Consider the following 24,617-nt stretch of genomic DNA (forward strand, 5'->3'; position numbering starts at 1 on the left):
TCCAATTCATCAGATCAGCTCAGTGTTTCACCACACTGGACAAAACAGATTTGATGTAAAAATGATTTACATTTAGATTTAAAAAAAAAAACTTTAAAATTAAACTAAATCATCGAATCACTGTCCTAAAGTCTTATTAAAGGCCTGATTCATAAACAGTGCTAAATGAAGTACTAAAAGATGCAATAGCTTAAACAGCAAGTAAGAAACAATACCTTCTGAAAACCATTGCAGGTTAAAGCAACTATTTCTTTGTGAAAAAAGAATTAACTGGACTCTGATACTATAAAGAAAATTGTCCATTGCAGCTATACTTTTAGCTTTTAATGATCTAATAATACATTTAAAAATAAGTCATTTTAAGTGATTTAATAACACCTATTTAAAGAACTAAGAATTTGTTTGTTCACTTTTCAACAAATATTGCCATTCATTTGCTTGGCTTCCATTCCATTATTAAGCGTGGTTAATAATGCCTATGGCAGGGACTAAAGTCTGTATCAATTCACCTATTAGTTCAGCAACAAAAGTTACCACGAGCGCTCCAGCTCAGAAGTACCAAATTGTCTGCCGTCAGCCAGTGTCTGTCGGTTCTTCGCAAATCGTCCGTTTCTCCCAACCGTGTGAAAGGTTAATGGGCACACTGGTGGAAAGAGAGCTTAGTTTCAACAGCAATTCAAGTTTGATTCCAAGGCCTTCGGTTCAATCCTGTGGGTTGTACTTTAAAGGTCTGCTTCCTTTTTTTTCCTGAAGATGCAGAAGTCAGTCACATGTTCCCAGCTAATTTAGCCCTGCCCTGTTTTCCACAATGTTCACATGGAGGCTGAATGTTTGGCAAGGAATCACAATTGAATCTTTAATGGCAGTTTGTAAATGTCTGAACCACTGCCAGTACAATTCAAGTGACACCGAGATATCAAGCTTCAAGGCTGAATGCAACATGTGACTGGAGTGTATTTTAACACAGTTATGTAACTTCAGATCAGTCCACATACAGATGAGTAGGCTACACATGATGCTGAAAACCGTGAAGGCTCTACTAGTGAAATTAGCTTTATGAATTGTTGCATAATTCTTCACAGAGTCTCCCTTATCAGCAATGTCATTTGCTGTGGCTTGTATCTAAATGGATGTTCTGTATTTATGTGCACTGCTTCTCATTTATTACAGCTACAATTTATTTTTCAATTGGTTCCTTTATCTTTGTTCTGTACATTTCTGTAAATATAGTAGGTTTATGTGTGTAAAATGTTCTAGTTCTCGGCTTATGATCATGTTCTTTCAAATAAAAATATTTTGCTTCTTCATTTTTAAATATAGCTTTTCAAACTTTCCTTCTACAAGTGTAGAAGTGTATCTCATACTTGAAGATCACCACACAGTGGGTTCCATCTCCAAATCAACACCACAGACCAGTGTACTTTTGACTTGATGTACTGAATCCTTTTGTCTGTCCATGTGGGCATTTTCTGTGTAGGTCTTTAATAAAGATGCCTACTTTTGTATTCACCATATGACAACACTACAGTGGCTGGATACGCACTGATAAATTTCAACTGCTGATAAACGGCACTAGCAGTCAATTCCACAGATGCTGATAAGGTGTAGTCTGCTTTAGGTCTCTCATGAAGCTAAGAGGTTATATCTCATACCCAAGGACAAACATTGGCAGAACACCAAAGAGTTAGTCACAGCAAAGAGCTGAGCATAAGAAAAGCACAACTAGACCTGCAGTCGTTGCACATTCGTCCATGTGCACACATGTCCTCAGCTGTATGATTATGTCTAAATACCAATAGGAGAAGTGGGTTTTTATACCCATATATAATGTTACAGAACATTTAGTTCAAGATAAACGAACCGATAGATTATCTTAGCACATACAGCAACTAAAGATTCCATGTTAAGTTGATGTTCAAATGGTCCAGAGGTGAGACTACAGTCTGGCCACTGATAACCAGTTTTGTGAAAAGTATTCAGTATTGACGCAGATAGACCCGGAATTCTAACCAACTTGAAAATGGAAATGTGTCACTTCTAGTCATTATCATTGCCTGTATGGCTATGATTCAGTTAGAATAATATTTCTCCCTGCACTGCAACTATCCTTAGGCAGTGATCTGTGTTTTGTGTTGAGCATATGAACAAAAACGTGGGGTTTACATAAGATATATTTATTGGGCTCCAGCAACTATGACCATACAGTTGCATAACTTTGCGAGGCCCATATTAGGATTATAATTCTTTTGTTTGGACTCCATCCCAAGCCTTAAAAGTTAAAAAGTACCTGGACTGTTTCCAGAAACCACTATTTTTTGTGGGATAGCCTTGAGTAGAAGGGGCGCTGTTTCTGGCTGGAGTTCTTCTTAGTGAGGCCAAGCCTTTGAAAACGTTCAGGCCCCTTCAAAAAGCAGGCATTGACAAGCTCCAATAAATGAGCTAATTGGTCTTAATTATTCATAATTCATCATCTTTGATTTCATTTTAGAAGCATGTTACATTCTGGTAAGGCAATACCACAGTAAGCAAATGGATAATAGATTTAATCATTGATTTGTGAGATTTATAACATTTTTTACAATAAAAGTGCAGATATTTGAAGTATAAGGCTTGCATGTTTGAAGAAATGGATACTGAACATTAAGGTCCAGTACACCACAGAAAAATGCACAACAAATGAACAGTATACGGACACAATGTAGTAATTGCTGCTATAATTCTGTTTTTTTTTTGTATTTTCCAAAATGCGCATTGACAGGACTAATAAATCTGAAACTGAGTGTTTTCCAAAGTACAGAGAGTGAAAGACTGATGTGTTATGTTCTTGTAAAACTGGAATGACTTAGGAAGAACGTGTCTGTCTTTAAAAGTTCTCCGAAGAAGACAAATGACCTTTTCTTGGGAGATGAGCAATAAGAACACCGAACACTTTTGAACCAAAAGTTAACAAACAGCGTGAGTCATCGCGGCGGATCTCTCCGGGGGCGCAGTCCGGGCGACTCGGCTTCACTGGTTCCGGTGTCACGGTGTGTCATCAGCACACAGGGATAGCACTGCTGGGGCCAGTGGGAGATGCTAAATCCCTGCTGCACCTGGCAGCATGCTGAGCTGAGGACAGGGAATAGGTGACTTTTGTCTTCTGATCCTGGAGCAGATCTGGAGTGTGGAGTGTGTCCGACCCCTCCTCTGACCTCAAGGACTTTGCTGCCCTGTGAAATGGGAGTCGGGTGCACTTCACACTTCATACAGCCCATTAAAAGGGGAGACTTACAGGTCTACATTTTAAGTTGATCACTGCTTTTCCCTCATTCTGAGTAAGTCTTCCTTTAGTTCTTGCTTTTCAATCTCATTATGTTTTACATTAGGCCTAAATAAGAAGAGTCAGCAGCAACAGTTGTTTTCAGCAGCAACACTGAAGTCTGCAGCTTAGTTAAGGTGATTTCGAGAGCCTATATGCAAATCTTCAGTATTGTTGAAGTTCTGTTTAATAAGGTTCTGTCACATCCATATCTAAATATTAGACAGAAAACTATAAAATGCAGGAAGTGCAATTGTATTATCAGATTTGGTCTGCAAATAGATCTGAGTGTCATCAGCATAGCATGCTCTCTCTATATGAGCTTTTGCATTATTTTTATTATTATCTTTAAAACATATCTTTAAAAAAAACAGTATATAAACATAAAAAACACATCAGCAGGTCACTTAGATTCAGAATTTGACTGTGCAGGTGAATAGTCTAAAAGTATGTGCCTGCCACCAGAGTTAGAAGCAGCGGTTTTGTATGGGATTGTGCACACACTTAAAATCAAAGGGAAAAGTAAAATCCTAAATCATGCAATGTTCTCCTTCATTCTAAACAGATGGTTTATAACATCACCCACACCACAGGGAAAAGAGATAGCTGCCCTACATTCGATGTGTTTTTGTACATTTCATGGCAATCAAATAATTTGCTAGTGGCAGACTCTAACCTAGCTGGTACCTGATGAAGAATGAATAGTGCCTTTCTTCCATTTTTGATATTCTGTGTAATGGGGGCTGAGATATTGGACACCTGATTGATTCAGAACCTCCAGGGCAGTTCCACCGGCGTCCTGGCCAAATGTCCCCCTGGCCTTTACCAATCATGGCCTCCTAATAATCCCCATCTCTGAACTGGCTTCATCACTCTGCTCTCCTCCCCACTGAGAGCTGGTGTGTGGTGAGCGTTCTGGCGCACTATGGCTGCCGTCACATCATCCAGGTGGAGATGCACACTGGTGGTAGTGGAGAGGGGTCCCCATTACTGAGTGGAGTGTCCAGAAAAGCTCTATATAAGTGTAAGACTTGAGAGTGAGGATGGGTGAGACAAGTCAACATCGTCAAACCCTGCTGTCAATAGGTTTCCTTTGCTCTATCACACTGTTTTCCCCTCCCCTCTTCCACAAAACCAACCAACCCTCTCTAAGATTGACCAACATAGTTGCCTGATGAATCTGAACAATTTCAACATTGGCAAAATGGCCTTGAAGTTTTAATTAGCTACATCTATGTAAAGCATCATGGTTTGGGTTTGTTTTCCATAAGGAGTGAAACACTCTGACCCATCTGTAATTAGTACTGAGCCTTTCTGAAACCCTACTCTAGCTTCTTTTCTCCAAAGGTGTTGTAAATATCACTACTGTAACAATAGTATGGTTCAATTCCATGTATAATCTTTTAGATCAACTTGCTGTATGATAAATGGCATCTTATACCAGCAAATCAAATTCAAATGTGTTCTTTAAATTGTAGTTGTGATGTGTGTTTACTGGTGGGCCTGAGCTTTTTTTAAGGTAATTGATTTTATTTTAAACTGGAGGATAAAGAAATTAGACTTTCTGACTGGGGTATAGTTAGCCCTGGACTTAGTAAATACCAATCCACAAGCATGCACACACAAGTCAAGGTCAAACTCAGTTCCTGTGCTACACAAAGGAAATCAGCTTGATACATTCCAGCTGCCTTCATGCTTCTGCTCACTTTTAGCCTATTTCAGCACATAGTTCTGTGTTATTTGCATAGGTACTGTACCAATTCACCAAGAAACAACCGGACAAGAACATTATCTCACACTTCATAATGTTTGAATGCTCACTTCTCCTAATTTGTTTAACAACAGGTTGTGCCCTGTGCTTGTTATAATTTTATACAAACTTACATATTTATTGAAAACCTTAACCTTTATGTTTTACACTCATTTATCTTCAAATTAAAATTAAAAAGGCATGTGTCAGACATGAGTGAAAAGAAAAAGGGTCCTATAAAAACACAAAAAAACTGCATGTACAACATATATACAGTACACAGAAAATAATAAACATATTTTAACTGAACAAGTTTCTGGTTATGACAAAGGAGGAGGGAGGATGGTGGATCTAGATTACTGTGTAACTATTCTTACTTTTGGAAGGTCTGTTTTAAAACTGAATAGGTTTATCAGTTGGGGATACTCTGCAAGAGAGAGAATTGGTATTGAAAGTCAAAACAACTGAATAGCTACTGACGCTGAAAACCAGCCTGACTGAAAGGATTGCATTCTTCCACATACTGAGAGCACAGAAAGATGGGAAGTTATGGCTCAGATACATGGTTGATCATTCAATGATTTACTCAGTTATCTGTTTTCACTTTTATTATTGTATATAAATGTGTTGTTTACAATCACAGAGAAATCAATTCGATACATAGCAATCCCAGTCATTCACATTTTCAAATAGGAAGTACAGTATATGCTGAGCCACTTTTTCAGGCTACCTTTAACTTTTGAAAAGATTCAGGGCAAATGTCAAGTGCAAATGTTGCACAAACAACTCTCCACTTGATCTGTTTAAACAAACATACTGTTCCTATGTCAGACAGGATAGGCTTTCGTGAACAGAAACCATAACAAAGTAGAGCACTAGAATGTTAAGAGCCCATTTACTCTCAGGTTTGCGTAAGAAGATAGGAGGAGCCTGTTTCTCTTTAATAGCAGGAGGTTTTCTGAGCTTGAGGTTATTGGGTTCATACCAGCATCTGATAGCACAAACGGGCATGCCTAACAAATTCAATAGCCAGAAAGCAAAGGCAGCTTGCAAGGAATTTCCCAAATCTGGGGAGGGGGTAGTCGTTTAGTCTGAGGTCAATAAGTCCATGCCATTGCCTGTGAGGACAGATGATCACTTACTGAAGCCTCCGAATAGCTTTCCCAAATACCATAGGCTGGTACAAACTGCAGGCCTTATCCATGACGCCCAGAAGTAACTCAAACGTTTTAGCAGTTTTTTTTTTAATTACAGGACTACTGACAATATACAGCACTCTTTGTCATTGTATGGAAAAGTGTTGTTGTTATTGAGAATTAGTTTCGCTTTCCTGACATCAATCTAAAATATTTTTAAATCTATAAAGGTGTTTAATGGAAGCAACTGTTTTATTGAGAAGTTCTTGGCTACTTCAGTCTGCATTCATCTGCTCTGTCCCTCTCATTACAGAAATAAAATAATGTTTCTTCCATCCATAATTTACTTTTTTAAGCATTTAGGTTTTGCTCTCATAAAAGCCTTTTCCTATATATTGTCATCATGAACCTTTATTGAGCTGCTGGACGAAGGTCTCCCACAAGACCTTTGGGAAAGTTTTACTTCAGTTTCTGTAAAGTTCATTTTCGCACCTATGTTCATGCTAGCCTTGTGCAGTCCATGTACTTGTAAGTGTTGTTCCTCTGAGCTTGGCGCAAACATACTTATTACTATATTACAGCATATCTTGGGCTGTGGATAGTGATGATGATGAAGGTGTGTTGATCTCCTTGTTGGGGTAAGATATAGGACAATCACAGCAAGACATGTCCTGTCAAAGAGAATACAAATTAAATTTATTGTGTTATGTACTATAGAAGATCTTGTCTTTGACTAAGAAAGCAAGAAATCTGGATCTGTAATTTAGATTGTTAAATACGTTATTTAATCCATTCAGATTCTTCCAGTCAGAGGTCACTATAACCCCTGTAGTATTGTACCAGGATTTCTTAAATAGAACTAGTCAAGACTTCAGCTCACAAGATATCAGGTATAAGGCTTGCTATGTAAAATTGATTTGTATATGGATATTACCACTTTGGTCGTGGTATTAAAAAATTATTTGCATAAAACACTGGTTTTGCATATGGCCTATTTCCATCAGAAAACAACCAAAATAAAACTTGACCTAAATAGAGGAGCTGACTGCAGAAATGTAATTCTTCATTTGAAAAGCAACAGTCCCTTAGTAATCAATCCAGTATAAGATGTCTCTTTGTATTTTTCAGTATGCCAGCGTGGATTCTGCTTTCTCTACATGACGTTGAGCACTTCTGCTGACCAGTTGCCAGGTTAAGTGGGCAGAGACGTTTCTCTCAGACTTGTGCAGCAACAGTCTCTTCTGGAACAATTTACAAGAAATGACTGAATGAAGTGTGGGAGTAACAGTCTTGCTCTTAATGGGTGTTTAAATGCAAGTTGAGCTTCTCTCTGGAAGTTGGTTTCAGGCTAGAAGAAGTCTTTTCTCCTCTCTCATTACTCGTCTTCACTGTGATTAGCATTTGCCAATGAATAACTTTTCACATTGGTGTTGCTCAAAATACACACATTCAAGATTCCTTGAAAGATGTTCACACATTCAGCTGAGCTGTGTAAATTAATGCATGTTTTAAAAATGTTCAGCAGTCATGTTTTGACCCATTGTACCTGTTAAAAAACAGTTTTAAATTGCTTTCTTTACATTTTACAAAAGGAAAAAATGTATCTTGCAACTTAAAACATTGACACCTGTAGGGAATTAAGCCTCAGAGTTTGGTCAGTAGGTGGATTTTGCTTTGTGCTGAATCTATGAGTGCACCACTGTTAAACTGTGCTGTAGTTTCAGCTCTTTTCAGTTATTATTAATTTGTTATTATTACTTAATTTGAAAGGATGAACTGTAAATTCTCTCGTTGATTTATAGTTTTCTTTTTGCCCCCAAAATTACTCAGAGATACTGAACCTCTGTGGCGAAAGGGGGCACTGTACTGTAGAAGGTGGCATCCTTTCAATGTGTCGCTGTTTTTAGCACTGGTTGGAAAAGCAGCGGATGTTGACCTTCTCGTCCCAGCTCGTTTCCACTCCTGGTTTGCACAATTTGACCTCCCTAATTTTTCCCCCTAACTTTGGCGAAACAGTTTCTCGCTTCTCTATCTGAGCTGCGCTATAGTGGGGCTGCTGGCACATAATGGCTGCCATATCACTGTGATGGATCTGCGCCTCAGTTCGAAGAAAAAGAGGCGCTTTCAATGAAATCCAAAGTGGTGAGTGGTGGGGTTAGCGAGTGTCGATCAATCGGGCTAAAACCCCAGCCGGGTGGGAAAAGAGCAAACGGAGAAAACCACAGCTCTGAAATGTTGCGAGGCTGATTAACATCCTGGTAATAGCTGTGTAAATGATACTGTTGGCATGATATAAGTACCCGACGTCAATGTCTCTGGTGGTTTAAGTCCTAAATTGAGCAGACATTGATTTCGCCCTTGCCAAAAGGAATACCGGCCGGGATCTAGACCTGATCAGGGAAAATGAATTACTCTATCAGGACTGTCCAGTTTTTTATTTATTCTCTGCTCCAATTACGTTCTCCGAGTCTCAGTTGCATGCAGTCAGTAACCCAGTGCTCCAAAGGCTTCCTGTGATGGATGTTGTGGCGGACAGATACAGAGAACCAGTTCCACAAATAAAGCCATTTCTCAGTCAGCTAAGGGAGTGACAGCTGTGTGCTTTTACAGAAAATGTTTGATGTGTCTGTGGACAAAAATGATCATTTTAGAACTAAATTTAAAAAATGGTGCGAAATCACAGACAGACAGTATATAGAATTTATTATTCTCCTTCAGACTTGGGATTGTATAATGTTCACTTTCCTACCTATATCTGTTTATACAGGTCAAGGTCAGTTTCAAAACACACGTCTGAAGATTGTGATCTGTAGAGATGGCCAGACTGAAATAACAGACCATGGATCGCAAAATATGGTTGAAAAAGCAGAATGGGACCACTTTCTGAAAATCCAAAAATAAAAATGAACAAACTAAAATTCAACAAGAAAAAGAATGCGATTAAGGGGAGAAACATTAAAGAAAAAATCACATTATACTTTTACAAAATGCTATTTATAATATGCTATGTATTTAAATTATACAGAAAACAAAATCTCTGAATTTAGGCAAGAAATTGACCTCAATTGCCAATAGACATAAAAAAAGCAGTTATTAACAACAATCAAAGATTCTTCTGATTGCTTCCCTCTACAAAGGTTTTCACAAGAGGATTAAATTTCAGATTAGTCAGGTAGGAGCCGAATATCGTATGTAATTGCACTGCTTGAAAATCGGTGGCTTGTAGCTGAAACCCCAAGGTGTCTCCAGATCTGTCTTGGACCACAGTCTCCCAGACATGAAAGACCCAAATCCACAAGTGAAATGACATACTGTACATTGCTGTTAATGTGTAAATGAAGAGAGGGCTTATCTAGTTGCTGCTTGAAAACATCACCATCTTGCTAACAATTATACATGTTATATAATTTTCAAACCATGATTTGGGGTTAAAAATAATAGATGACTCTTGAATGTACAGTCTCAACCATACTGGAGCATTATTTGTTTAGTGATGCCAGTGACTCAGTCAGTGAGTCACCAGTCTGTAGTGTCTAGCATTTGTTGCCTTTATGTCATTTTAGTCATCACCTTATTTTGTTAAACGGGCTGTTCTAGGGATAGAGGTCCTGGAAGCAAGCAATCTTTCATTTCCTAAAAGGGCAAGTTATGTCTCTTTCATCGGCCAGAACCCGCATGGTATTCTAATCGCAGAGAAAAGAAAAGCATCAGTCTTTGTAAAGTGGGTAGCAAAGGTGCATCTTTGCCAAAAGAACGAAAAATAAAATAAAATGCTGCACACTTCCAGGTGACATATTTCAGGATCATAAGCACATGACTGTATTTTAAGGTTATGGTCTCTGGTTGGGATTGTATTCAAAGGAAAGGAAACACACACTTCACCACACAACCACTTGCACAGGAAATTCTATTGTTATACATTTTTGCAATACAGAAGAACCATATGATTCACCCAAACTCTTAAAAGAATCTGCTTCCGTTATAATGTTCTACCAAAGTCCTGTAAGTCTGAAATACGGGCTCAAATCAAAACAAGTATATAATTTGATTTTCTTGAAGAAATACTTTTCTATATGTTATATAGGAGGCACATCCCCAACAAAGGGTTGTGGGGATCTGGAACAAACTATTACGGCAAAGCATACACCATGAGATCCGTAATGAAAAGACTGGCAGAGACACTCAGATGAAGCACCTACTTGCCACCAAATGAACAGAATGAACATGTGGTCTTCCTCTTTCAGATGTTCTTACATATAGTGATTTATTAACTGTGAATAAAAGCAAAATTTACTTTGTATTTTCTCATGTTTTTATTTTATATTTTACCCATAGCTTTGCTTTAAAAGTATTACATGTGTTAATACAAATGAGAATTATGCCAGACAGATACAGGTGGAGTCTTTAATAGTTAAAGGATTCTATCGGTTTATCTATTTCCATGAAGTTCTGTTCATTTGCTATGTACTTGCGTACCAATGATCCACACTCACACTCTTGAACTAAAAACAGTTTACCACTAGAATGTAAAAATTAAAACAGGTGGCTAAGCCTAGTAAACTCAGTATACATGAAAAGAAGCAGTTGCACTTTAAGAGCTACAAACATCAAAGAACTGCTTTACTAAATTATTAAAGGCTGGTTTCACTCCTGGAGACAGTCACAAAGTCATACCTGAGCAGGTGAAAGACAGGAATAGCTGTTAAGAATCCTGTGGGTATTGTTTGAGTCTATTAATTAGAGATGGCATAAACACAGCCAGCTTTAGAGGATAGAACCACTAAAAACAGAAATGCAATAACAATAAAGCAAGGTTTAATAGAGGATTTTACCAAACTGACAGTCTTGTTTCAGTATTGCTTTGTCTTTATTATTACTGGCACAAAATAAAAGAGCCTAATTATATTGTAATACCACCCATAAAGTCAGTAGCTTTTTACTGCCAAGGCTGCACAGCAGTAGATTTCTTTAGATATCTGGTATAATGGAAGACATTAATCCATCATGATCACAAACCTAACTCATGTCTCCAGTGGGAGACAACTCACCTGGGCTTGAGATAAAGGTGGTAATCTTGTCATAATGACCTTGATTAGAACAAATGTCGCTAGGCTACTTCACGATGCCACAGGTGGGAGAACTCGCACTGCAAATAAATTTAGTAAAAAACGTCCTGCTCCATTTCCCCTTTTGTTCAGTTCCCTCTTAGAATGATAGGATGTGGCACAATGCACTGCTGAGACATTGTTCATTTGGGTCGTACTGTTAGTGCAGTCTCACACAGACATCAACGTATGACAAGTATACATCGGCCCCCTTCTGTTTTAGAGGAAATTTGTACTGAGCATTATAACAACACAAGACCAAATAATATCCTAAAATTCTATAAGCATCTCTTCCAGTAAACTTGAATTACAACAATTTGAATACACTAGAGCTTGTATTAAGAAAACCTGCTCCTGTGTGTTTGGTCCACCTAATTAATTTTATTTCTATAAATCAGTTAGGGTAAATACCTGGACCTAATAAAGTGAAAAATATTGCATTTTGTGTTTGATTCAGGCATTTTCTTTATCAGTATCAAAAGTGCTCCTGGGCATATTTTAGTTTAGTGCTCCATTATAACCATCTATTAACGTTTTAGAAATGTTTTTATGTGCCCATAAACTTATTACATACGTCTAACCTACAGTGAGGGTTAAGACTATGGTTCATACTGTGGTTATTTTTTTTTACTAATGTCCAATTAATTTCCAGTGGAGTTTGGGTATTATGACATTTACATCACTTTATTAATACTTTATGTACTATACTTATAATACTTATAATTTCTACAACATTTATAAATGCCTTGTGCAGTCCCTTATTTACTCTTTATATACTCTACTTGATTCATGCACTGAACCCCGCCCCCAGGACAACCAAGAAACATATGTGAATGAGATGAAAAAGAAAGGAGCTGAAAGCTGTGTCTCTTGCAGCTGTGAGCCGCACGTGATGACCTTTGGCAACATGGTGGGTGGATGCTGTGAACATTCACTATTGGTAACTGTATTTGGAAGACAGGGAGCCACAGCTGAGCTTTATATTTACAGTTTCAGGGCACAGACAGGCTTTTCCATCACTGCAGATGTTAACCCTTTCATTGTACTGCTGTCTTTATCTCATCTTCTAGTCAGCCATGTGTAACGTCCTCTGCACAGAATTGCACAGGTATGTGCTGAGGTTGTGTGCTCTCGCAGCACACATTTTATTGTATATCATCCAAAGTTTCTGAGTGGGAATAAGCCAATGAGCAACTAGCTGACCAATATCCACGACACACTGGATGATAACTATCTCGGCGATATTCAGGACATTTTAAATGGCTAATTAATATCCCAGGTATATGGAATGCTTTCATACAAGTGAAAAAAACAGACTCCTGTGTCCAGCTATACATACACAATGGAACAATTTATTTTGGGGAAATGGAATGGAAGAATGTCTTTTAGGCCAGCTAGCTCCAAACGTGTTCAGGATCATTCTACCGGCCATGCAGTTAACACTATACATGACAAATGGGGGTTCCTACATAAATCACAACAGCCACCTGACTGCCATTTTGTTCACAAAATGCAATCTCAGTGACTCTTAGGAACCACTGCACTGATCAACCTTAAACCTGGCAGGTTTCATCATGATAAAACCTTCTTCCAGCAAAGGTTGCAGAGATATGCAGAGAATTTGCCCATATTGGGTCTTAGAAACTTGGTGAAATGCCACCCATAACATTATGTATTCTTCTTTAAAAAACATGTGGCCAAGTAACTCCAAACTTAATAGGTATTATTCACATGACAATACAATACGGTGAAAAGCAGATCCTGTATAACTCAGTATGGCAGCTCTCTTATATCCCATACCACAGTCTGCTCCTATACAAATATTGTTTTTTCAATTAACTCCAGATGTGGTAGATATTCTAATCTTGTTACCAAGATGTCAGATGTACAGCTCTCATACGAATCACTTTACCAATTGTTTTGAAACACCAGGTTTCATCTCACCTTCCTCAGATGTTCACCTCACATGTTGAAGCAACAAGTTCTATGCCCACGTTGGGTCATCAACTCATTCCACTATCTGCTCTTCTTCCAAAACTGGCCAATGAACTCCAGGCGTGGCAAGTATCATTCTAGTCTCGCCTTGGTTTGCTCACAGTTCACTTACGCTGTTAAAGTAAGTTGGAAGGTACTTCCTTGGAAGCCATCTAGTTGACTTGTGTACAGTGTCAGTAGAGTCAAGAACCAGCACACACAAAACACCAGTTTATGCGGTTTAGTTTTTTGGAAGGACGAATTTGTGTGCAAACACTGTCACCAAATTCATAGAAACCAGGGGGGTTACAAATGCAAAATTGTGCAGATTTGGCCTGGAGTTTTTCCTTCTTTTGACTGGTCTACACTGACTTTGAAGTGACAAGCAGTGCTGTCAAAATGGAAACTAGAATCTGTTCCTACAAGATTCATTCTGGTATTGTTCTTACTATTAAGTAGAGATGGGCATGTTTGTATAGCCTGAGTGAACACTGAGCTGTCAGAACTTGTAAAACCAATACAGAGGAGGCCCGGTCTGAGGTGAAGAAGGCTGTTATCTTGATTCTTTTCTCCTTAATTACTTGACTCAGCATTCCGCACACTCAGAGTTTTAATTCAACATCTGCATGTACAGGTACCTGCAAGACAGGGTTAAGTTATGGATGTTTTGTAAAATACAACAAACCACCACAGGTTGTTAGTGACAACCAGAAGGATTTTTGCACAGGGACCCTGAAGGTTTTGTAGCCACATATAATTAGGAAGGCCTGCACTACTTAACTGTTCTTAAGCAACTGTGCTGAATTTTTTGTCTGAGGGGTACGTTTTCACTGGCCTACTGAGATACTCTGGATGTAAAGCACTCAGTGGTTTTGTTAGGAAATATGTGTGTGTTTCTGATAAGAAGATAATGTTTGTCGGTTTATGGTTTTGCATAGTTTATTAAAATTTGATTTACAAATGAAACAGTAGAATATGAAAATGGAGCCCCAGAAAGTGACACAAGTGTGCCTTTTACAGTGAAGTGGCCCTAAGAACTGCTTTGTAAATTAAACATTCCTGCAGGGAAGAAGTGCATTGAACCCATTTACAAAAGATGTAAAAGTACAAATTGAGTATCCTTGAATCAAGGAATCTATTCACAACAAAACCTTTTTTCAATAAAACATTGCAATGTCTAGTTTTAGATGGAGAATACAGTATGCCCTGATATAAGGACATAGCTCTTAAAATTCATAACATAACTCACATTCAAAGACGGAATAGCATTAGTGATGTCTTGATATGCAGCTCTGGCCTCATAAATGGGTTTATTTGCGATGCTACCACACAGAGAAGATGAAGTTGTGTTAATCTGATTGAATTTTCATTGGCTTGCTGGCTATGTAAGGTCCATTAATAAGAGCTGTGCCTCATTGATTGATTAAACTTGTATAAGTAAACAGTTTAATGTGATTTTTTGTGCTAAGGCATTCCAAACAAGGAAATGTGAACAGTGTACTTGTATAGAAAATTAACTTGGCAGTAATCAATGTAAAGCTTTCTAAAGGAAATATAAATAACCCAAAACTCAGGTGTGTGGGATTTCAGGGATTAGTATTTCAAGCAATTGTAGACAGGTTTTTGTTGTGTTTTGAAATCTCTAATCACTCAGCTTGGGAAGACTATTTAAAAGAGTCAATTTTGACTTGATTTATATTGTAACAATTGAACAATGAAATCCTAAACCAGTACTCTTAGAGAAAATGTTGCTTTTAAAATCTATGTATAGATACATAAAGTAAAATGTCCTCACAAGAACCTATACCAGATTTATCCCTGCTTTTAATTTCAACACATTAGAAACTTCAACAAGAATACTGCTTGAAAGGGATTCTTTGTATTCAAGACATGAATACATGAATAAATGAACTGAGAGAAAAGGGCAACCAATTTTTGCCAGCAGCTAAAATCCCAAGCTGTCGATTGGGTCTGTAGTTAATTGTTCATAATATGCAAAGGCCTTGCGGTTTTTCTGCTCTCAGTTAATATGAAACCTGTCTCTTTCGACACAAGAGTCCTCCCCTCCACCTCGTCTCCCCCTCCTGCTTAATGTGCCCACACAGGCCCTCGCTCCTAGCAGTGTCACTATCCAGTCTCGACACCAGCCACCAGGGAGCCCACACTCACATGGACAGCATGCGTGTGGGGGGGCCTGGCCGAAAGAAGAAAGCTGTCAATGCCTCCTTCTTCACTGCTCCCCGTACAGTATGGAGCCTTAAAAGATTTCAGATTTGCTAAATATTTATGAAGTTAGGAATGTCGCACAGTGTAGGGCTGAACTTGTAGCGGTATGGCACTAAAGGAGTTTTTATTCATATGTCCCGTACAATGTCAGATTGTCATATAATCTAAGCTGGATGTCTTATGCATGATCAGAAATTGGATATCTTCATGTTTACACAAGGGTGACAATGTGGCATTGATGAGTACTGCTGCCTTGCCTTGGGTCAATTCTGGACCTGGGGTACTGTCTGCGTGGAGACTATATGTTCTCCTCGTGTTCTCATCCCACAGTCCAAAGACAAGCTGGTAGGTTAATTGGCCTCTGGGGATATTTGCCTTGGTGTGGGTGTGTGCATGGTACTGTGTGTCCTGTAATGGACTGGCAACCTGTCCAGGGTATACCCTGCCTTGTGCCTGTTGCTTGCCAAGAAACCATCTCTTGTGTTCATAAACTTTCTTCTGTTCTCACGTTCTTAGTATTGCGTGTTGCATTATTAACTGTGCAGTTTCCTGTCTGTGCATGCAACCCAAGATATTACATAATAAAAGGCTATTCCCAGGCAAGTTATTCCCTTTAAAGACATGCAATAATGTTATGAAAAGAAAAACATCTGGCCCAAACTACCAAGACAGGTCTTAAAAACAGGTGTGTCACATCTAATGAAAGTTGTTCAAGCAATTAATGCAACCTCCTCTGTTGTTTGGCTTTCTATCATCCCTGGGCTCCCTTACAGATCTTATGGATTCAAACTAAAAATAACCAGAATTAATTAAAATCTTGCTTGTGATGTTTCATCAAAATCTAAATCAGTGCCGTTTTTACTTCAAAGGTCCTCTCGCAATAAGAAATACAGGCCTTCTCAGAAGTGTCAATTATTTCTTCTCTCTGCATGCCCCGAAGCTACGAACCTTTGTTATTGATCTGGCCTGAAATACAGCCATCCTTTCTTGGTAACTGAAAAGAAAAAGAAACTCCTGCAAAAATAAATACCCAGCTTGAGTTTATCAATAAGTTATTTATAGCAATAGTAATAGTTACTCAAGAGTAAATATTTCTCAGCTATAGGAATAGTAAAAGTTACTCAAGAGTAAATATTTCTCAGCTATAGGAATAGTAATAGTTACTCAAGAGTATTTTTTTCTCACCTAGTAAGAGAACTTGAACCTCATATATCTCAGGATCACAAGCAGGTTTTGAAGATGTGATGGCATTTTCCTCTACGGCTGTTTCTTTTTTTATCTACCGAGTAATTACAGTCACATATTTTACCTGCAGATGGTGCAACCCTCATAGACCCTTGTGTGCAATATGACCTTCTGTATTCAGATGAAATTTCTAAATCAGAGAACTGGCTTAGAGCTTGCAATTCCAAAATGACAAAATGATTTTTCCGTATTCACTATGTTTACACTGCTTGTTTAGGTAGAATGACACTTAGATGGTGTAGGAAATTATTCCAAATGAATCTACAGTCTGAAAGCGTGTGCAAATTCTACACATTAGGGGAAACACTAAAAAATTTTTTACTTCTATATCATTAGACATTAGCTAGGGAGATCTCCTTTGGCTTTAAAAAATGTATACGTCCTGGAACGAGCAGAGTTTGATCCCACTCTGAAAAGTAAACAGGAAGTCAACTTTGTGGCTGTGCGCCTTCATTCAGGCGTGGTGAGAGATGAAGAAAGGAGGAGCAGGTAGGAAGAAGTAAAAGAGAATGTGAGAAGGGCCAGGGAGAAGAGGGAAACGCACAGAGATCGGAATCCAGGCAAGGAGTTCAGGGCAGTTGTGGAAGGCATAAAACCACAAATGTCAATGGAGAGATTTAAAAAGAAATGAGTTCATGTATTTAATCACTGAGTAGTAAGGGGGAAGCCTTGAACTAGTTTAACCTTCACACTTCCCCTAAGATTCATTGTTAACTCTTTAAACAGAGAACTGCACATGTCTTTTGTATTTAGTGAGAAACTACATAACACTTAAGTACTGCAGGACTCACTTCTTGTTGTACAGTATTTAAAGAAAAAATCATTTAAGAATCAAAAATGGTTACAATCTTCAATCACTTAAAATTAAATATGTATAAAAAAACTAACTAAAAACAATGTTCTTACTGTCTTCAGAAATTTGTCTGAAAATTACAAATGATAATAAACATCATTCAGTAGATACAAAAAAAGATATTAATAGATAGAATGCCAAAGAGCAACTATATTATGCAATACTTAACATTTTAGATTTGGTTTATCCAACACAGGCATTAAGAGTTTCACTGTTGTCACTGCTATTATGCTTAAAGCTCTTACAGAAACTGGAAACACCATTTAAGTGAGAATTAGGTCACTTAAATGCAGAAAATGTATTATTTGAATGGAATGATCTTAGGTGTACATCACACTATAACTACAATGTTACTTTAAATTAAGAAGCAATGCATATTAAACTCTTTGAAATTCTCAGTTTTAACAAGATACTCCTGACATGGAATCGATTTCACATGATGTTCAACAGAAATCCCCCTGAATTAGTACAGCCTTCATATACTGATAAAGGTCTCTGTTTAAGCCTGAATCCTCCAAGAACATTCATCCACTTGGCATACTGAGATTCTGTAAAACTAAAATCAAAATATGATCCAAATAAGAGGGTATGTGATGCTGTAAACATTCTAATATCAGTGTGTTACACCCAGACTGGGTATATAGCGCATATTTCATTAACATCTCTTAAACGAATCCCTTATTGCTTCAGTCTGTTTTGTCAAGTCTTTACCTCACATTTTCACCATATAACCTAAATATTATAAAGCTGTGTTCACTTCAGAAATTAGCCATTAAATGTTCTTATTTTTATCGTTGGAATGTTAAAGCTTGTACAGAATCTAGCGTCTGAATCATCTGGTTAATCATTAATTGAGTTATACATCCACAGACTTTATTTGTTTTTTTTATTTTCTGAACTTTGGGGATTCACGCCAGCCTCCTGTACTCCTATAGCATACGGTCAACTCAAAAGTCAGCAACATTTAAAAATAGTGACTTCATTATCGCAGCCATTCCATGGTACTCCCACGTACCTTACTCCGCTTATTTTGCAGATATATAATTTCACTATGCAAGTTGAAACTTGTAAATTAATAAACGGGAAAAAAATACAAATAAAACGGAACAACTGTGTCATGCTATATGTAAATTAACAAAGCGGTTTGCTAACATTTACGGTAGGTGTTGACGTACGGTAAAGAGAAGGTCATTAAATAAAAGCTAAGTGTCCCAAGAATAGATTCTTTATTCATTTGTGAAATGTCCCAAAAAAGTTGGGTTTGCCCCTTTCTCTTTAAATTGCGGTACAGATTCAACACAATATCACAGTACGAAAGAAGAGGAGTTATTATATCAAGAAAACATGGCATGATACTGTAACAGCAATCCCCCTACCTGTGGCACCCTACTTTAAAAATACAATTCTGATCTAAACATGTGACTTTTGACGCCGACGCTGAACAAAGACAAACAAGGAGACGCGTAAAATTAGTCTTGCTTCACTAGTAACTCGTGGTACAGCGTTATTGTACCACGGTCATTTCTTTTTTTGTTGTACACGACCAACAGAAGCACCCAGCAAATCCGTTCACTTTGCGTGAGCCGCCTAGTGCGATACAGCAAATATAGAATAGTCACATGGACTGCACAGCTCCTCTCCAGCCTATTTCCATATTCCCAGCGCTCTCTTACATAAAGTGTTTCTATTCACAACCCTGGCATAGAGCCAGCACGTCCTCAGGGAAACCCTGTTTGCTGACTGACATTGGGTCATTGCTTACCGTAAAGCCTGTAGGAGAACAGCACCTAATTCCCCTCTCCAGAGATAAACAGCAGTGCAAGTGATATACACATACACACACAACTGCTACCGCCGCGACAGGACCTGCACCCGTCGACGTTGAACAGGATTATGTAATCCGGGTGCATGACGTCATTTAAAGTCTAAAGTCAAAGGGAACAGTTGCCACATGGTTGCGTACAGGATTCTCGGTGGCATCTTCCCTGAACACTTTCGGGTCCCGTCGTCCACCATCTTGTGATGACGAGAACGGAGAAATCAACCTGCAGAGTTCGGTCGTCCTTGTTCCCCGGATGATGTACCACGTAAATTCGCCGTACGACAGCTCAGTTTTTTCCTCAATAACAACAACAATAATAATAATAAACTTCTATGAAGCGCCTTTCCAAACTCAAGCTGTATATAGTGATCAAGGAAGGACAAATAAAAAGAAAAACATTCAACAAGAACATACGGGTTCATACAGATAGAAGGAAGAGTAACCCCACAGGGATTTGAAGGGAGTGAATTTGTCTCTGGTGGAGTCGGAGGAAGGGAGTTCCACAGAGAGTGTAATGATGGAGCCAGAATTTTCAAAGCCTTAAAAGTCAGTAACAAAATATTACAGTATATTGAATACGTGACTTAATAGGCAACAAATGTAAAGACTTGAGTATAGGAGTGATGTGTTTCAAAGGGCCGGTGTGAGAAGTCTAGCTGTAGAGTTCTGGACACAGGTTTTGCACGAGATTGAACACATTTTTTCAACATTTGTGCTACTTCTGAATAATTAAGCACTTTGGTTTTATTGTTATTGCCTTTGTATGTACAACACTGAAACAAAAGTTTATTGTCCTGATTTTTAATTTAAATGGTATGGGCCATAATTCATAACACAACCTCCCTGAGATCATATCATTAGAAACAGCCAGACACAACACTCAAAGAATTAAATATAAAAAAAACAAACATTTAAATTCAAAAGAGGAATGTGAGATTAGAAATCAAGAAAAACTTGTCTTCAATTGAATGACACTAAATCACAGTAACTACTACTCTTTAGGCCCATACCTCGGGAGTGAGAGAAAGGAACATTCATAACGACCAAAGACAGGCTTGGAATATTTTATCGCTGTCCTTTGGGATCCATAATAACAAAACACTAGTTTCAGGAATACTGGAGTAATTTTTGCAGCGTTCGTCCGAACGGTACTTTTCCCTCGGGCTTGATGTCAGGAATCATGTCCGCACTCCTCTCCGCACTCAGATGGATGGAAGGGCGCCTGTCTTGTATCCGCTGCAGTCCCGCACGGGTCACGTTGCGGCAAAAGTCTACCTGGACGGTTTGCAGACTGTGTCCGTAGGCGACCACGGCCCACAGGGCCTCGTCCGTGACCCGCACGCAGTTCTCCAGTCGCAGGCAGCGCAGCCCTGCGCAGCTCTGCAGGATGCGAGCGACATCCCGGTCAGTTATATGTCCACAGCCGGAGAGCGTCAAAGACTGGAGATTGGGGCACCTGAGGAAACATGTCCACAGCGTCACGCCTACACACCAATCTGCGTCGCGGCTGAAATTAGACCGTGCCAGCTGTTTCGACGTAGCACGGACAACTGCGCAATCAAGACACCCCAGACGCGCAGTATATGTATGTGCGACAGCTCTGTTGAAAACTGAAATGGGATGGAAGTTCTTCACCGAAGTTCAGGTGGGATAACGATACAACAAGCCAATTTCACCCACCTGTTCAAAATCATAGCGTTCACCAACGTTAGCTATATAAAGTATATATCACACCTCTTTTTCTGCATTCCTCCTCCTCCACCTCGGCAGCTCCTCTTTGATTGATTTCTCACTCTGAACGCAGGTCCGAACCTCCTCGACCGACTGTATGGCCAGGGAGCTAGCCCTTAATCAAACAAAGACTTACACCAAAAATACTATAGCGCTCTCAGGTTCACATGGGCATGCACCCTCGAGTCCACCACTGGGGGCTCAAACCCGGGCCTCTGGTATCACTCAACAGGGACCCAGCCAGTTGAGCCAAAGGGAAATCTTCCGTCAGCCCGACGGCTGCGGTCCCTGCTATTCACAGCGAAGGGCGGTGACTTCACCGCGCTAGTAAGGTGGCTCGCACAACCTGCGATGTCGGCCGTATGCGTTACAATACTCAATAGACATTCACAAAGCATCGGATTCTTGGATGCTGTTATTCGTCCTGAACTTATTTTTAAATTTAATTCTCCACTATTTTATGTCCATGTTATAGACTATATACAACATATGTAAATTCGGGACACAATAAAATTATGTGCCACAGTGCCATTATATCGGAGTAGTGTTTAGGGCGCTAAACGTGTAATTATAAGCGTGCGGCTTCACGTCACAGGTAAGGCTTCGCCTGATGTACCCTTAAGTAAGTTACCTCATTTAGTTTACTCATACAAAACGTCCTGTTGTATAAACAAGTGCAGACGAAAGTCACATTGGTTAAAAAGCGTCAACCCAAGCAAATTATTATTAAATGGAGGTACACCTTTATGATTATTAAAAATTCAACTCAAAATGTCAATACCGCTACCTGGTGGCGGCATTTCGCTAGCAGTACTAGGGACGTGTAGGTTTAACACACCCCAGCTGACAACAGCAACTACAAAATGTCACTCAGCCTTGCTGCTTCGGATTACATAAAAAGGTTATGTAATCTTAATACTTTACCACATGCGACTCGCACATATTCGAGCGGAATGTGGTAAGAATTTAGAATCGGATCCATTCTTTAAACAGACTCCGTGGTACTCCTCCTGTGCATGAAGTGAACAAGAGGCCAAACACTTCATAAATTCCCATTACCGACGCGTCCCCCTTTCACTCACTGCACTGAAAGAGGGAAGACCAGTCTTTAGGAGAAACGGATGTTAACAGCAGTGTGTAGATTCTGAAGAATGTGCCCCTGAGATTCACAAGGGTGTCCAATGGGAACGATTAAATAAAACAAAAAAAAAGCAACGCATTACACATAACATGAAAGTGTTGCTTAACCAACAGTAACACAGAAGTGATTAATTACACCCTCCAGATTTCTACGACAACATGTGAATTATGATTCCCCCCCAAAATGATATCCCTCCCTGTAAGATTGACATTTTTTGGCGTGGAGTAATGTGCCTCCATTCCAACCTAACAGAGTTCTGAACATGCCGTCTTTTCCTCTGCAGCTTTTAAATTTCCATGCAGATCAGGAAAATATGTGGTTTAAGTTACGTGTTTTAAGACGAAAAAAGCGCTTAATGTTGCATTACGGTATCACCTTAGCACCCGTACTGAATGTCAAACCCAGCCTTGTAGATTCATTGACCTGTGATGACAGAAATGAACGTTTCGTTTTCAAAACGATTTTAGGGAACAGCCTTTATATTTAAAAAAAAAAAATACATTCACGTTTAAGCGCTAAAAATAACGAATTTAAATTATTTTAAAATTGCGATATATGATCAAATTCATTTTAACAATAAAGTGGATACGTTTATACTGAAAATAATTAACACCCTTAACCATTCTCCCCGAAAAAAAGACAACAATCTATTTAGCTTGAAATCATATTTAAAACTGCACGGCCTTTCCCGGAATGGAGAAAGACAAACTACAGCTCTCTGTAGAAAAGGGAGTGGCGGTAATTTCGTGTTTTACCCAGTTACGTGAGGACAGACATATCACTAACGTGTCTTCTGGCGGTGAGTGGGAGAGTTCATACAGTAGTTATTCTAGGACAGGTGCTGCTTGCTTGACACTAAATAACCTCTTCTCGAGCAAGGGCAAAAATAGCACTGTGGTCATATTCTACAAATTACATTTGGTTATTTCCAGGAAGGCAAACTTTTAACGTGATTGTAGACAATCAACAAGTATAATGGTTAAGTACAAGACATGTAAAATAAATCTTTACACTTTCTTTTCAATGTCTTCTACCACAAACATTAGTGTCTGTTTCCAACTCTTCAGCTCTGTACAGTATATACACACAGCATTTCATTGTCTAAATTAGTACAAACGCCACCTAACTGGCATTCCAGCAATGCAGGATATGTGACTTTTGATTTGATGGATTTTATCATTGGATTTGTTTTCTTTTGAGGGTCATTTTACATTTCATAACTGTAGCAATCCGTGCTTCAGCTGTAGAAGACGGGAGAAATGGAATAAAGAACAAAGTAGATGCTGAAACTCTTGAATTCCACACAAGCTTCCTGGTGTTCTGCCCATGAAGTGGACGTTATAAAGTGACGTTCAGGGGGGGATAACAGCAACAAGTCCATCTCACACAGCTGCACCTATTCACCGTCATCACCAAACTAGAGGAGCTACATAAACTGAACTCAGACACCTCCCTTCACATTTGTCTCCAGCATCCCTCCTCTTCCCCAACACCACCTTCCAGCTGCCCCTGGTTTCCCTTAGTCTGAATGGGGTTCAAACCTCCTCATCCTGTGGTCGAGAGGCCATTAACCCCACTAGTTATGCCAAATTTGTCTGACCAAGTAATCCAAGCATTCACAAAGCTTTCAATCCTTGGGTGTTGTTGTCCTGAGTGAACACGATATTACACATTGCACATCTACAAACGTAGCTCCACAGAGTTCTACTATCAAGCAAAAGAAAGCAAACATTTTGAAATACCTTTCCTGTGTGTGATGTGACTTTTTATTTAGAATGATGACTCGCACGTTTGTTTCCTATTTTGCAATAATGCAGCTGAACACGTTAATCAATGCCCTGTCAAGATTGCACTCTGCAAAACATCTAAATGTAAAAAAAAAACTCACTCCAACAATGGAGCAATAAGAATACAGGAGGGGAAAAACCACTCACCTGTTACAAACCTTGGATAAGAAATCACTGACGAGGGTCTCGTGTTTTCTGCAGATATCCTTTTGGAACGTGGTCTTCATCCAGTCCTCAATGTTGCACACTTTGACCCTGCTGGAATGCCAGCAGACAGAGAGATACCTCAGAGACGACCCGAGCACAAAGTTATCCCTCTTCAGCTCGCAGGGAGAGTGGAAGCTTAGCACAGGCCAGAGGGCCACGTCAAGGAACACTTCCCTGAGGAGGAGGCAGGTCAGAGAAAGGCTTCTGCGGCTTTCCTTGTCCAAGAAGGAGAATAAATGGAGAAGGCACTCCCTGTTTAGCTCTGTAATGTGCATTGCTATTGGAAGCAGACCCCCTAGACTTTGGCAGACAGCTTGCTATTACAGTGCAACAGCAGGGTCT

At 39.1% G+C, this 24,617-nt stretch overlaps 1 protein-coding gene across 1 annotated transcript; it reads right to left on the minus strand.

The window, feature by feature from the left end:
* Window positions 1-18,796: 18,796 nt before the first annotated feature.
* Window positions 18,797-24,617, minus strand: fbxl22 (F-box and leucine-rich repeat protein 22). Its single transcript, XM_088921303.1, has 2 exons — window positions 24,216-24,617; window positions 18,797-20,865 (listed from the first exon to the last, which is right to left on the minus strand). Exons 1-2 carry the CDS (start codon window positions 24,548-24,550, stop codon window positions 20,517-20,519), a joined length of 684 nt encoding a protein of 227 aa, XP_088777429.1. The 5' UTR covers window positions 24,551-24,617; the 3' UTR covers window positions 18,797-20,516.

The sequence above is a fragment of the Atractosteus spatula genome, chromosome 7 (genome assembly GCF_055471065.1).
Source record: "Atractosteus spatula isolate fAtrSpa1 chromosome 7, fAtrSpa1.hap1, whole genome shotgun sequence".
NCBI classification, from domain to species: Eukaryota; Metazoa; Chordata; class Actinopteri; order Semionotiformes; family Lepisosteidae; genus Atractosteus; species Atractosteus spatula.

Bases quoted from the DNA above. Each gene is read 5' to 3' on its own strand.
- fbxl22 (XM_088921303.1), bottom strand. From the start codon at position 24,550: ATGCACATTACAGAGCTAAACAGGGAGTGCCTTCTCCATTTATTCTCC. The intron at 20,866-24,215 runs GTGAGTGGTTTT...ATGTTTCCTCAG, and splicing joins TTATCCAAGGTTTGTAACAG to GTGCCCCAATCTCCAGTCTT.